Source organism: Centropristis striata, chromosome 5 (assembly GCF_030273125.1).
Source record: "Centropristis striata isolate RG_2023a ecotype Rhode Island chromosome 5, C.striata_1.0, whole genome shotgun sequence".
Lineage (NCBI taxonomy): Eukaryota > Metazoa > Chordata > Actinopteri > Perciformes > Serranidae > Centropristis > Centropristis striata.
The window spans coordinates 37,064,645-37,079,770 of record NC_081521.1 but is presented as its reverse complement, the minus strand read 5'-3'; the positions used below and the strand labels follow the sequence as shown (position 1 = coordinate 37,079,770).

Here is a 15,126-nt window from a genome sequence, read left to right as displayed (position 1 = left end):
CAACACTCTCTCACAGACACACACACAACAAACATCCATCTCTGTTGCTCTACTACGTCATCTGGTATAACTGATCTGATTGGCTAAGAGCTACCTACAGACGCTTTTGATAGACATTCTAAGCGTCCAATAAACGGCTCCGGAGGATCGTAAACCACACCTCCTCTACGGAGAAATGCATTGAAGGTGTCCAGACCTAATCTCCAATGAGATTTGGTCTGGTGTTAGCCAGGCTAATTACACCCAGCATTTCACTGCAATATTTAAATTATATTTAATAATAAAAAATGATAATATTTGACTTTTGAATTCTTTAATATTTGTCATTTACATTTCACTGAGTGCAAGGATGCAATAAAGTAGACTGACTGCAAAAGTTGCATTTAGAAAGCACAGTTGACAGTACCGGTTCAATCTTCTTTGGAGGAAGATTAGGGCCAGGTAAGAGAAAATAATAATAAGAGGATGCACTTTGAGAAAAAAGTTTTAAATGACGAGAATAAAGTTGAAATACGATGTCGAGGAAGAAACAGTTGATCGAGAATAAAGTCAACTTTTTGAGTTCAGTAAAGTAGACTGCGAGCTACAACCTGATTTTCCTCAATATGTCTAATATATGTAAAAAAAAAATCACATAAATTACAATAAAGCAGATTTTACCAAAAAAATGAGCTGTGGTAGCCTACTACCAAGAATGGCTCATCTATGTGTTGGGGGATTTTAGTAGTAGTACACCCTTAAATATTGTGGTTATTGCTAATTTTAAATAGCTACATGCAGAAGTTGGAGCACAACGATTTCCCAGTCATTTACTTTTTGTGACAGAAGCTGATATGTGTCCTGACTGCTTATCAAAATAGCTGAACTTTGCCAGAGCATTCTAGCCTGTAACCCCAGGCTAATCAACTATTTTGTAAACTGAACATACTTGCTGCGGAAGTCAGTAACGCATAGCGACGGCTCTTACAAAATGCTATACATAGCTTGAAACCCTGTGAAGTTTTTTGAGTGACTGAACTAGCACTATTTGCATTTGTCTTTTACTATAACCATGCCTGGATGATGGGTTTGAATTTGATTTGTAAATACAGTGAGAGTAACTCCTAACTTATTGACTGAATACAACGTGTGCATCACTGATGGAGTTGAGATGAAATCAAACTAACCAGGAACATGTTGAGAACACGTTTCTTTGATTCTTTGGTTTTTATTCAATTTGACATCACAATTGTACTGTATCTTGCTTGTGATAAAAGCATAACAATAAACCAGTATTATGAATAACCCTAACTTCAAATACTACTTTGTTGTCTGACTTGGTTACATAAAAGGTTGTGAAAGTGTATACATTTGCCACAGATGACTGATACAATCGTTCAGCATAACTTACAGAGCACAAAAAAGGATTAGTACTTCCATTAAAGCCTGTTAGTCATTGTAGTGCTGCTGTTACAATAGCATGTATAGGCAGAATCCCTAGTATTCAACCTTTTTATAAAAATACTTTAGTAACTGCTTATGCCATTATATAACCACATTATTAGCCAGTGGTTATGCCAACCTTTTTATAAAAATACTTTAGTAACTGCTTATGCCATTATATAACCACATTATTAGCCAGGTTTCATTGAATATGACTGAAAAGCAGACAAACACAAGACATATTTCTCTTAAAGAGTGCTCTGCAAAGCTGCCTTGGTACTGTAAGGCGTCTTGTTCTAAGGACTTCCATAATCACATGGCATTCAAAACAAAAATTCAGACATATTCAAGTATGTAAGTAAGCAAGTAAAGTTGTATGTTTTGACTGTTGACTGGAAGGTGATTTACTGTTTTGTAAAATTAAAACGCATTGTGAGATGTCAGTTAAGTAGCCAACAGCAATATGTCATGAGGGGGCTAATGGTTTGGTTTGTTGTTCGCATCTTTTAGAACCAAAACCAAAAATGTTCTCGGGGACCATAATGGTAATGAAACTTACCTCATTGCAAAAATGTGTGTGTAATGCTCCTAGAGAAGAAGTGGATAATTACCCATTAACATACTTTTTATCCACATGCTGTTACAGGTATATTTAAGTCTAATAAATGATATTACTATTATCTAACTAAACTATTTAAATCAGGGGTGTCAAACTCAAATACACAATGTGCCAAAATTTAAAACTTGAATAAAATCGTGGGCCAACATTGAACAAATAAACCTTTTAATATATACCAAACATGTTTTGCTTTAACATTAAATATGGAACCAGCAACGCTTATAAACATACAATATATAACTAAATAGTGCAGACATGCAAAATCAAATTTCAAATAAAAAACACATCAATGTCATTGATTTACAATAATAATATAATGATTTGGTATTGCCCGCGGGCCAGAGTTTGACACCCCTGATTTAAATGGTATTTTAGGGTGATTTCGATTTTCTGAAACTAACAATTTAGGGTTATTTTACATTTTCAATTCCATTTGTTTCAGGACAAAAATGTAACAGTTCTGCTGTTCAGCACTCCTTTAACCCAGACCCTTATAAACACCAAAGTGTGTGAGACTAACAAACTTCTTAAGGTGCAGCATTGAGAGTGCTTTGAAAATGACATGTCAGAACAAAATGATGAACATACAGTATTCGTAGCATTTTACCCGAATAAATATTACTTCAACATTCAAAATGGTTGCAGATTATATAAGGAAAACAAGACAATTTCAAAAAAGAAGGTGCAATTTTAGGCAAAGGCAGGAAGCAGGCATTAGATGAATTCTTCAGGGCTACGTGTCCATAGCTGGACATATCTCAACGGAGCTGTCGGTGACACGAATCCCATACCATCCTGCCCAGAACATCGTGTCCTTGCCTCCGTGAACAAAACGGATGTATCTCACTCCTGGTCCATAGCTCTTGAACACATGCGTCATCTGAAAAACACACATCAGTAAGTCTAGAGTTGTCCTTGGGTTTTGAACCTCCTCTAAACTTCCTTGTATTAATTAATGCCGCTCAGTGCTTTGTACATACCTGATTCCATTTCTGGTCGTTCCACTGCTCGAAGTAAACAGTCTCAGGAGAAAACGTCTGAATAGGCTTCTTTCTTTGATTCAGCAACTCCACACAGATCTCATACTCACTGCCACAATCCCACCGTGGTGCGTACCTAATATAACACAGAAGCAAAAGCATTGTGCACTTAAACCCGGGGTCAGTGATTAGATTTAAACATGTTTTTTTAGTTTGTTTTTTTAGCATTGATTTGATTTGAATTTGACCATTCATTGGTGAGTGGAATTACAGCCTTGGTAAACAGACATTTTTGTTTTCAGTAGGTCTGTGTATTTCTTTTATTTAGTTTGAGAGTTACAGCAGCTTGTTAGTCCTTGTTTGGCAAAAAATGACTTGGATGTGTTCTGTGTGCAATATAAGACTAGGTTTATTTTGAGTGTAAACACATACTGACTCTGTTATTGCCTTTTCATTTATAGTTAAATTAATCGAAACAAATCAATGTTACGATCAAATAGGCTAAGCTTTATTATTTGTTATCCATCTTGTAAATGTATTATTCTTCATCCAACATGCACTGTTTGAATATTATTGTTACAAGGTCATATTTTTTAGCCTCTACAGTAGATGTATGAAAATCATGCAAAAGTTTTGATGCAAACTATCGAGGGGAAAACTTCAACTCTCATCAGAAGGCCAAATATTTTTAGCTTGGAGCGCCCTCAGGCTGCTATTTGCCTCGGAGTGTGCCACATGATTTTGGCATAGACAATGTTAAATATGAAAATGGTTAAATGTTTTAGATTTATATAAATCTTTTGGAATTTTTTAAAAAGTTTAGTACTTCAATGGTTTTGTTACTAATATAGTTTTTAACACACCAAATAATAAATTTGCCTTCAGTTTATTACATAGTTATTTTGTCTTTTCTCTGTGACGGTATTAGACACATTTTTACTGTAATTACTTAAAATTAGAATCTTTTTCATCACATTTGGCTCAGAAAGTTGTTTTTTTTTTGTTTTTTTAGCATTTAAAGCAGGTTTGAAGGATATGTACACTTAAGCTTCTATCTTCTCTCCTTTGTGACCAAAAGTCAAAACAGATACAGAATCTCATGTTTAGGAAGAACGTAGTGTTGTGAGAGTGTTTAATGTGTGTTCTTCTCACCAATCAGATATTTTGATGTCTGGCTGGAAGTGATCCATGAAAGATGCGTTGTACCCTTCCACCTCCAAATCAATCAGCTGAGCCTTCCTGCACATTCTACAGAAAACAAAAAGCTTTTTAGCAGCTACATAACAGAAATTTTGCATACTTTCTGGACCACTGCTGGTGAATACTCACCCGTAAGAGGTCACAAAGTTTTTCTTGACTATCTCATTTGGATGTGCCACCATTACTCCTTCTACTTTCCAGTTATCACCACCATTCTGCAGTATCTGCCAGTTCTTCATTTTATCTATAAAACAAAAAAAGGGTGTTGTGAGATCAATCATTTCATAGAGCCAGTTTGTTGTTCAGCAGGAAAATACGCCACCAGATGTAGTAACATTTCTTCTTACGTTCTCCACTTGGGTTCTTGAGAAGATTTCTTCTCTTCTTGCACAAGAAATAAAACATCCTCCAGTCTCTGGGTATTTTGGAAGCATCGCGGATGCGATATCCTTCTCGTCGACATCTCTCTTTCCACAAAGACTCACTGTCAGCCACTTCTTTCCACTGATGGCACACTAACCGACACACAACAACCACCTGATGGGGAGGAAGATGCAGGAAGATCTCCTCCAGGACCTCCAGGTTAACAGGGAACAGCTGAAACGCATAGAAAGGATGCAGGTAAGCACAAACTCTGGGTAAACTGTTTAGTTTTAGTAATCCATTCATTTTTTGCTTCGATGATCCAAACATTTAAACTAACCCACTTCATCACACAGAAGCAGTTATTGAATTAAGCTGCTCAGTATTTTTTTTAACTTGTCTATTTCTGTTTTTTCATTTCCTGCCATTTTCTACTAAAATGAAAGTGAATCATTTAGGCTGCACCTGTGCCTCCTCTACAAAAATAAAACAGTCTAGTCTCACAGAAACCAGAATTCAACTTATGAATTCAAACATTCAGTAAAGTTCATAGCCAAACAGCTGGACAGTTAAGGAAAAGTCCATCATGCCATATTTTATGACATTTTAATTCAGTGGTTGCCAAGAATAAACTATGCACCCTATGAGTATGTCTGAAACATTTCAATCGCATGGTCTGCATCACTGGTGGACCACCCCAGCAAAACCAACAACACACAGAGTCAAAGTGCCCTCTTTGATGCCACTACTATAGTGGATAAAATGAGAAGCAGTGCCCTCTAGGGGCCCTTAAATGGGGAAAAGGACTTTCTCAAGCAACAGTAGATTATATTTATCTGTATAGTGGGGCGGATTAGCTAAACAATCGTTCACTTTGTGATAAAAGCATGAAATTTGGTAAATGTGTTGGTGAATATGTTTCGAACAAATCTGGATATTGGGCCACCTCAAAAGCGCCCCCTAGTGGCCGTGACAGGCATTTGTTATACAAATAAATCAATGATGAATAAAAACTGCCCTTTTAATAATACCAACTGGTGATGAATTGTATATTGTTGGAAAGCCTGATTAGTCACCTTTACAACGAGGTACAGCTTGTAAGGATCGTGCATTCATGGAATGAGCAACGGGGCTAAACGTGTGGGTAGCACCCCCCAAAAATGTGCATCCCCTGTGTAGTGGGGCGGATTAGCTCAATAAATGACAAGAATTGTTTATTTTGTGATAGAAGCACACAATTTGGTGGATATGTTGGTGGATATGTTTCAAACAAATCTGAATCTTAGGCCATCGCAAATTCGCCCCCTAGTGGCCATAGCAGTCATTTTCTTGGTTAAAATTACAAAAAATATTTAAATTATTTCTTAAAATATTTAAAAAATTTAAACTAAATATACAAACGTAAATCAAAAAATGTAAATACACATATTAAATTAACAAAAATCCAGTTAGACACTCTTTCAGTTATTTTTCCTGCCCCACCACAATCGGGCTAGCCATCGAGCTAGCTAGTAAATGAGCTAGCTAGCATTTGCTTCCTGGGACAAGCAGTGCAGTGGACTGTCCATCAAGGTATGTATATATATTTTATTTCACCTGTTATAATTATGAATAAAATATGCTATGAACATCATAAAGGCTAAAGAGAAAAACAATCATCATGGGCCTTGGCGGAAAAGTAAATTAGCAAGATAGCAAAATTAGGTACTTAAGCTAGCTAGTTAGCTTGGAACATGTATCAGTGGCTGTTGGGTGTGAAAGCTTAATAAGACACTGTTAAATTATGTCCTGTGGAATGTGGACATCCCTCTCTGCACACACACACACACACACACACACACACACACACAGGCACACACACACACTATATGTAATATGTCTCCTTTGCCCATGTGGTTCTTTTTTTCTTTTTTTTAAATGTATTTTATAACTCCATCACAGTTAGTCAGGCGGCTTAGGACCAGATTTGAGAAGAAAGGGGACACGCCGGACAAAAGCACCAAAATTTTTCCACATGCTCTCTATCACCAAAGGTTTCAACTTTTGGTAGGAGCCACTTCATCAAGATTGCAGATAGGAGACGGCAGCCATATAAGCCATAAGTCTATGAGAACCAATATATCTTCCAAGCCACTTAGAAGGTCAATCTTGGTGTCAAAATATACATTTTCTGGGTCAAAGAATCATTTAAAGCTATTGAGAATATCACTGGATGACTCACTGTAAATAATTTGTTGATCAAGATCTGACATGAGATGAAAGCGTACCCTTGATTTTTTTGAGCAGTGTACATGGCAGCTAATCCTCACGTGAACATTGATTCCAAACAGTTTCAACTCAGGATTCCCTGCTGCAGCACTTGAAGCGAGTTGCCCAGTCTGAGTGAAAATGAACATATCTATTTGATCAAATAATCATCTAGTGATATTCTCAATAGCTTTAAATGGATCCTGGACCCAGAAAATGTATATTTTGACACCAATTGACCTTCTAAGTGGCTTGGAAGATATAGCATTTCTCATAGACTTTATATGGCTGCCATCACCGCAATCTTGATGAAGTGGCTCCTACTAAAAATTGAAACCTATAATGATAGAGAGTATGTGGAAAAAATGTGGTGCTCTTGTCCGGCGTGTCCCCTTTATTTGGCTAAACCGCCTGACTAAGTCACACACCTCAGTACAAGGATTTTGCCAGAAAGAGTAACCTGCTACAAGTAACCCTAGTAGAATTTTTAAAATGTATGATTTTTTTCTCTGTCTAAATGTGTTTTGTTTTTATTGTTGCAGGTCATACAATATTGAAAATTATTTTTTCTTTTTAAGGAGCAACAGAAGAATACAAGCCAAAGAGGAGGCCATAGCCTGTGAATGGGAATATCAAGATCTAATAAAATGTTATACAAAGTTAATGTTCTTTTCTATTAGACTGTAATAAAGCTTTTGTCACTTTAACATGTCTCTAAATTATATTTGTGGTGCTGAAAACATGAAACAGCAGCTGTAGGGTAGGCAAAGCATTCCTCGCCAGTAGCCACCGGCGGCCATTTTAAAAAATGGCTGCCACAGCCATCAGAATTTTTTTTGCGATGGCCCAATATCCAGATTCATTAAACATGTATTCAGCAATGAGTGTACCAAATTTGATGCTTTTATCACAAAATGAACGATTGTTCAGCTAATCCACCCCACTACACAGGGGATGCACATTTTTGGGGGTTGCTACCCACACGTTTAGCCCTGTTGCTCATTCCATGAATGCACGATCCTTACAAGCTGTACCTCATTGTAAAGGTGACTAATCAGGCTTTCCAACAATATACAATTCATCACCAGTTGGTATTATTAAAAGGGCAGTTTTTATTCATCATTGATTTATTCGTATAACAAATGCCTGCCACGGCCACTAGGGGGCGCTTTTGAGGTGGCCCAATATCCAGATTTGTTCGAAACATATTCACCAACACATCTACCAAATTTCATGCTTTTATCACAAAGTGAACGATTGTTGTAAAATATTGAGCTAATCCGCCCCACTAGTAAGCATAATGAGTGTAACAATTTTTTATTTTTATTTATTTATTTATTTATTTATTTTTAAATATATTATTATTTGTTGTAATTGTTATTTTATATTCACACACTTTTTATTTTATTTTAATTTTTAATTTTTACTCATTTTATTTAATTTATTTTTTGTGTATGTGTGTTTAGCGGGGTCTGCCTGCTTTTCATTATGTGGCTAGTGTGGTGAGTGTTGATGTGTTGTGTATGTTCTTATTGAAAATGAATAAAAACATTGTTCAAAAAAAAAAAAAAAAATGGGGAAAAGGTGAGGCAGTGTCCCTCCAACAAAGAAATCATGATTAAGTTCTCTTAACAGTGGTGTTAATCTTGAGAAAACATGATGCAGTCACATAGAATTCCCCTCCAGCTGATAAGCAGTGCACAAATGGTTACCATTCAATGGAGAAAAGTGAAAGAAAGAAAAACTCCCTGCAGCTAGTGCTCCTGCCCATCAGATTGCCTGAGTCCACCACTGGTCTGAACTACAGACTGTGGTCTGAACTAAAAGTGTTACAAGTCGTCACACTGTTAAAATAATCGCCTAAGTCATTTTTTGTCAAAATTTGTTTTTTTTTGCCTAAATCATCTCCTCATGATGCCGGCCACCTATGGTAAAATCACCTACATCCTGAGTTGATCAGATCATGTGATTTTACCCCTTTAAGATAATGGCCTATGTCAAGTGTGTGACTTAAGCGGATTTATTATGCATAAGTCAAAATACAATGTGACTTAGGCAATTTTTTGAACATGCCTTTGTGATTTAAGCAAGATATGGTAACACTTTATTTTGAAGGTGTCCACATAAGAGTGACATGAGCGTGTCATAAACATGACATGGGATGTGTCATGAACATTAATGACACTTTGAAGTAACATTAATGCTCATGATACTTGTCATGTCATGTCTCTGACAGGCTTGTGTGACTCTTATGTAGACCCCTTCAAAATAAAGTGTTACCATATCTTTCTTAAGTCACAAAGGCATGTTCAAAAAATTGCATAAGTCATTTATTTATCTTAAGTTACATAATTTACACACAGTGTTTATTACTATGCCAATAGCCGTCCTTTGTTACACCTTTTTTGAGTGAAATGATCAATGTCACGGTGAAGTTTTTTGTGTTTCCTGAAAAACTTGAAAAATGAGTTAGTCGATTATTTTAACAGGGTGACGAAGTTCTTATTAAATTTAGCTTCTATTAAGATTGCAACAAGTAAGAGCTGGTTGTAACCACCTATCAATCTCATTTTACCCGGGCCGCAGTTATGTGAAGCTCTTTCAGTAGTTATGTAATAATATTGTAAACACTTACATCCTCTTGTGAAAGAGAGTCTGACGGTCCTGCAGCTGAAGAAGTGGTCACAATTGAACCAGAGCTCTGAATTGCACCCATAGCTTTAGCTTTCCTCTTCATTCCCGGGACCGACCCAAGCTCCTGGCGTTTTCACAATATACTTAACCGCTTTCGACCTCTTAGAGAAAATACACCTGTGTGTAGTGGCTTATAGCTACAATATCACGTACATGGCCACAGTTATTTACACCCGATGACACAACACGGAAGTACCGTTCAAGGTAAAGACACTAGTAAAAGCAGCTACGGCGTTTCCTATAAGCCTAAACTTAGCAAATGACTACTATTTTCTCTAAAATTACCTTTACTTTCGCTTATACGTGTTCCGAAACAACCTATGTGTCATATTTATTCTCAATAGCGACTATTGCTATCAGTTGACAGGGTAGCGCTCGTTATTCACTCCAGGACACTCGAGCTAGATGTCAGAGAAGTAGGCGGGGCTAGCTTCTGGAATAAGGCAGAAGAACGTCGGTTTGGCAGTTGACTCCGCCTTACCGATTGAGATTCGGTGTACGCCGGGAAGAATTGATAGCGAGTCCTCTTGAAACCCTCCTTTGAGGAAACTTCCGGTATGTGTCAGCCTAATGGGCGGGCAAAGTGTGACTTCTTTCACTCGGCCCTGATTACAGCCTTATGCCATATTTAAATTATATTTAATAATAAAAAAATGATAATATTTGACTTTTGAATTCTTTAATATTCGTCATTTACATTTCACTGAGTGCAAGGATGCAATAAAGTAGACTGACTGCAAAAGTTGCATTTAGAAAGCACAGTTGACAGTTACCGGTTCAATCTTCTTTGGAGGAAGATTAGGGCCAGGTAAGAGAAAATAATAATAAGAGGAGGGGAGGAAATCATTATGCACTTTGAGAAAAAAGTTTTAAATGACGAGAATAAAGTTGAAATACGATGTCGATGAAGAAAAAGTTGATCGAGAATAAAGTCAACTTTTTGAGTTCAGTAAAGTAGACTGCGAGCTACAACCTGATTTTCCTCAATATGTCTAATATATGTAAAAAAAAAAAAAAAATCACATAAATTACATAAAAGCAGATTTTACCAAAAAAATTAGTTGTGGTAGCCTACTACCAAGAATAGCTCATCTATGTCTTTTAGTAGTATAGTACACCCTTAAATATTGTGGTTATTGCTAATTTTCTGACGGACAGTCTATCTAACTGTTTGGATAGATGCTCTTTCTCTCCTCTGATGACCTCTGAACTGTGAATTTCTTTCCAACTTTACCGAACACAAAAATTTGACTTTATTCTTCTATCATTTTGACTTTTTTCTCAAACTGCATAATGGAAAAAAAATCCTCCTCTAATTATTTTTTTCTCCTATCTGGCCCCAATCCTCTTCCGTAATCTCCAAACCGACGGTGTGCTTGATTCTCTAACCTTCAGACCACCACTACCCATATTCATAAAGATTAACATATTGTTGGTTTTAGACTGTGAACACTGTCGTTTACCTTTCAAAATTCTTATTTAAAAAAATACACTACATTGTATAAAGTATGGTATATATATTTATACAGTCTATGGGTATAACCAGGAGCAAAACTATTCAAATCCCTGACTTCAGTAAAAACACTAATACCACACTGCAGAATAACCCATTTACATTTAAATTTAATCATTTAGCAGACGCTTTTATCCAAATCGACTTATAGACAAGGGAAACAACTCCACTACAAGCAATAGTCCTACATTCAAAACGTACTTCAGTGAAAGTTCAAAAGTATCAGCATCAATATTCCATATATATAATTGTATTATTATTTTTGATGCATTTTAGTGCATGTTAATGTTTACTACTTAATATAATTGTATGTGTTTTGATTAGTGTTTTGTGTTTTGACCAGAATGCAGCTGCTCGATTGGTCTTCAATCTTCCCAAATTTTCACACACAACACCTCTCCTCCGCTCCCTCCACTGGCTACCAGTGGCTGCGCGGATACGCTTCAAGACTCTAGCTCTGGCGTACTCTGCTGCTAACGGTTCAGGTCCTACTTACATCCAGGACCTTGTCAAACTCTACACCCCTGCCCGTCCTCTCCGCTCTGCATCAGCCAAACAGCTAGCGACTCCCACCTTGCGTGGGTCAACTCGCCTCAAAACCTCTTCCAGACTTTTCTCTGTCTTGGCTCCCAAATGGTGGAACGAGCTCCCCACCGACATCAGGACCTCAGACAGCCTGTACATCTTCCGCCGCAGGCTGAAGACCTATCTCTTCCAACAATACCTCGGTTAAGTCATGGTCACCTAACAGATATATATATATTAAAAAAAAAAAAAAAAAAAAAAAAAAATTTTCTTCTTCTTTTCTCTTCTTTTCTTCTTTAACATATAGCACTCCTTAGCAATGACAGTTAGCTCTTAAAGTTATGTACTTACTCGATTCCTATGGTCTATGTCTAGTACCATCAGGTTGAATGCACTTATTGTAAGTCGCTTTGGACAAAAGCGTCTGCTAAATGACATGTAATGTAATGTAATGTAATGTAATGATTTATAAACATGCATAATCATTTTAATTGATTTTTTCATGTAAATCTTGACCCTGAAAAGTAACTAAAGCTGGCAGCTTAATATAATGGAGTAAAAAGTACAATATTAGCCTCTAAAATGTCGTGTTGTAGAAGTATAAAGTTATGTATGAATATTCAAGTAAAGTACAAGTTGGCTATACCTCAAAATTGTACTTAAATACAGTACTTGAGTGAATGAATAGGGGTATAACTGCCATTTTTTTTAACGTTGTATGTAATATACTAAGGCCAGAGGCTAAATGGTGAAAATCAAATGCATTTAAAATGCAAGCATAGTCAATTGAGCAACCTCTTGAACAACAAAAAAAGAGCCGCTGGAGGGCAAAGGGGAACTTTACAACAACTGTGTGATCATCTCAGAGTTCACAGGGTGCACCTGAATGCACCATGAAATCCTTCTCGGCGTCTACAGGTGCACACACTGGTGCACACTGCACATGGCGCGTTGTTTATGTGAAACCAGGGGAAAGGAGAAATGGCTCCCCACAGCCGACGTTAGGAAAGCAGGAGGGTTTTCCAGTTCTGTTGTTTCTTCGACATCTCTGACTGGCAGTGGCCAGGGTGTCTGTGAAAGTACAGCTGCAGGCCACAGGTAAGCTCTGCTGTGCCACCTTTGAAAGGCTGTTGAATTCTTCAGGGTGCAGGTCGGCAGTAACTTGTGGTAAAAACCGGGACATTTCTGTGCTTAACAGTTTTTGTCTGGACACATTTGGAAACCTGGACAATCCCTGACAAGCCAGGATGTCTAGACACCCCTGTTACAACCCAACCTGTAAGTTATATAATGTTTTAATGTTGATGCATTAAAAAAAAAAAAGTTTGTGTCTTTAATGATGCTTCATCGGAGCTGGTCACCTTGGGAGAATTCAAAGGAATCCTGAAGGACAGAGAAGATAGTTCTCTTGGTCAATGCAATTGTTTGTAAAACTATTTTCTGATAACGACCGGGTTTATTCATTCATTTGTCACCAGTTTATTTATTTCTGCCCCCCGTTGGTCCAAGGCAATCCAGACTCTTTGCACTTCTTGTTCCCCGCTGGTGGAACACACTACCAGTTCCTATCAGAGCAGGGGCGTCCCTCTCTACCTTTAAAAAACTCCTGAAGACCCAGCTCTTCAGAGAGCATCTTCTCTCCTAGACCACATGATAAGTCTACTCCTCAAAGAATTGTCACTAGCACTAATAGCTCTTATTGCACTATACCTTGATTGTTTGCTTTTTACTCTTCCTGTAAGTCGCTTTGGATAAAAGCGTCTGCTAAATGACTAAATGTAAATGTAAATGTAAATGTATTTCATTTTTAACTGTATTCATTTCAATCTTCATATAGTCTTGTCCCTGATCTTGTATGTATTTTAATTGATGTTGAATGTGGTGTATGAGAATTGTGGTTGATTGTTCTTATTTTATCATGGTGCTGCCTTCTTGGCCAGGTCATTCTTGAAAAAGAGATTTTAATCTCAATTAATTTTTACCTGGTTAAATAAAGGATATTAATTGATTGATTGATTCATATGAAATCGAGTTGATGGATTGCCTTAGAGAAAATTACTTGGGATTTACTTGACTTGGACCAAATTACTTAAGTCAAAGTTATTTGTTTTTCCATGAATGCTTGTTAGGCAGCTGGTTGTCTAAGTATAGGCCTATTGTGTATTTTAAAAAAAAAAAAAATCTTATACACACCTGTTAAACAATAAACGACCAAAACAGAAAAACATTACATTCACATTAAATTCTTCAAACTAGACCTACTCAAAATATCATATGATTAATTCATAACTTTAACTTAGGATAATAAAAAAATCCGATCTGAATGATTTTGGAAGAAAGCAAAAAGGTAAAATAAATCGCTTTTGATTTATTTTTACGAAACAATCAGCTTATAATGCATCCTATACATTTTTTACACAGAATATACAATCATAAACTGTTGTTTGGAGATAGTTAATTTTAATAAAAGTATAATCTATATTATTGATGATTGTATGGTCATATTTCAGGATTGATGTTAAGATCTTGTTAAATACCTTTAAGGCTCTTCTTGACCTGGCTCTAGATTTTATTTCAGACATTGTAATCCCATATGAACCTTTGTGTTGTTTGAGATCCTTGTGCAGTGGTCTCTTGTCTCTTCCAGAGTCCAGAATGAAAACTAAAGGGGACAGAACTTTTGCATTCAGGACCCTGAGGCGCTGAGAAGACCTGCCGGAGGGAAAAAGGTCTCTTATCTTGATTCCATCTGAGCTGCCTGTTTAATTGATTGTTTTAATTTCTTATTCAGTTTGGTTATTTCTCAGTTTTGCCCTTCATGTATTTTACCATTAAGGTTTTATTTTTCTCCCTGTGAAGCACTACGCACTTTGTGTTTTTAAAACGATGTTTATCATTATTTCGATTGATCATCAAATCATCAGTTTTCCCTGACAAAAATAGATTGGCCTGATGAGTAGCTTGTAAATTCACTGGGATTTTTTCTTAAAAAATAAAAAAAGACTGTTAAGATGTCATTTTGGGTTTCAGGAAACATCAGGGGCTTTATTCACAAAAAATGTATCTATCCACTAGGTGGACACATAAAAAGCACTTAAAGTCCAAAGCCAAGAGTTTTTTATTCACATAGCTGTTGAGACCATCTTTTACCAAGGAATTTGGAGAAAGGGCGGGGTTGACCCTGTTTCTATGAATTATGTCATGTTTTATGAAACTGTGATTGGCTCACTTGGGTCTTGAGCTGTTTTGGGACGCTGCTAGTGAATTCATGACAGAAATACTGTAGGACATGATGCCATATCAAAATATTCTTTCAAATAAGTAGGCCAAGTGTCACTGATTCAACATGAAAAAAAAAAAGAATAATGAGTGAAGTAAGAGTAAAGTAATGTGTTGTCAGGTATATGTGCAAATAATTCTTAAATGCCTCCTACATGTCTGGTAGCTTGTTAACAATTCGTGAGTATCCATATCAGAAGCCTCCTGATCATCAGATTTCAATAACCATGGCTGATAGTGAGAGGTGCAAATGAAAACAAAAATGGATGCAAGAGCTTTTACTT

The 15,126-nt window shown here is 36.6% G+C and overlaps 1 protein-coding gene and 1 long non-coding RNA gene across 2 annotated transcripts; one reads left to right on the top strand and one right to left on the bottom strand.

Annotated features, from left to right (window-relative positions):
* Window positions 1-1,187: 1,187 nt before the first annotated feature.
* LOC131972079 (F-box only protein 6-like) lies at window positions 1,188-9,880 on the bottom strand. Its single transcript, XM_059333837.1, has 6 exons — window positions 9,467-9,880; window positions 4,569-4,818; window positions 4,351-4,465; window positions 4,174-4,269; window positions 3,022-3,157; window positions 1,188-2,921 (listed from the first exon to the last, which is right to left on the bottom strand). Exons 1-6 carry the CDS (start codon window positions 9,566-9,568, stop codon window positions 2,775-2,777), a joined length of 846 nt encoding a protein of 281 aa, XP_059189820.1. The 5' UTR covers window positions 9,569-9,880; the 3' UTR covers window positions 1,188-2,774.
* A 2,554-nt stretch (window positions 9,881-12,434) lies between these two features.
* Window positions 12,435-14,517, top strand: LOC131972172 (uncharacterized). The gene is made up of 3 exons (XR_009394441.1): window positions 12,435-12,661; window positions 12,762-12,841; window positions 14,211-14,517. It is a non-coding gene; the product is annotated as an uncharacterized LOC131972172 (long non-coding RNA).
* The last annotated feature ends 609 nt before the right edge of the window (window positions 14,518-15,126 follow it).

Coding starts and splice junctions, on each gene's coding strand:
- LOC131972079 (XM_059333837.1), bottom strand. CDS start 9,568: ATGAAGAGGAAAGCTAAAGCTATGGGTGCAATTCAGAGCTCTGGTTCA. Junction 4,270..4,350: donor AACTTTGTGACCTCTTACGG/GTGAGTATTCAC, acceptor TGTTTTCTGTAG/AATGTGCAGGAAGGCTCAGC. Junction 2,922..3,021: donor ACGACCAGAAATGGAATCAG/GTATGTACAAAG, acceptor TGTGTTTTTCAG/ATGACGCATGTGTTCAAGAG.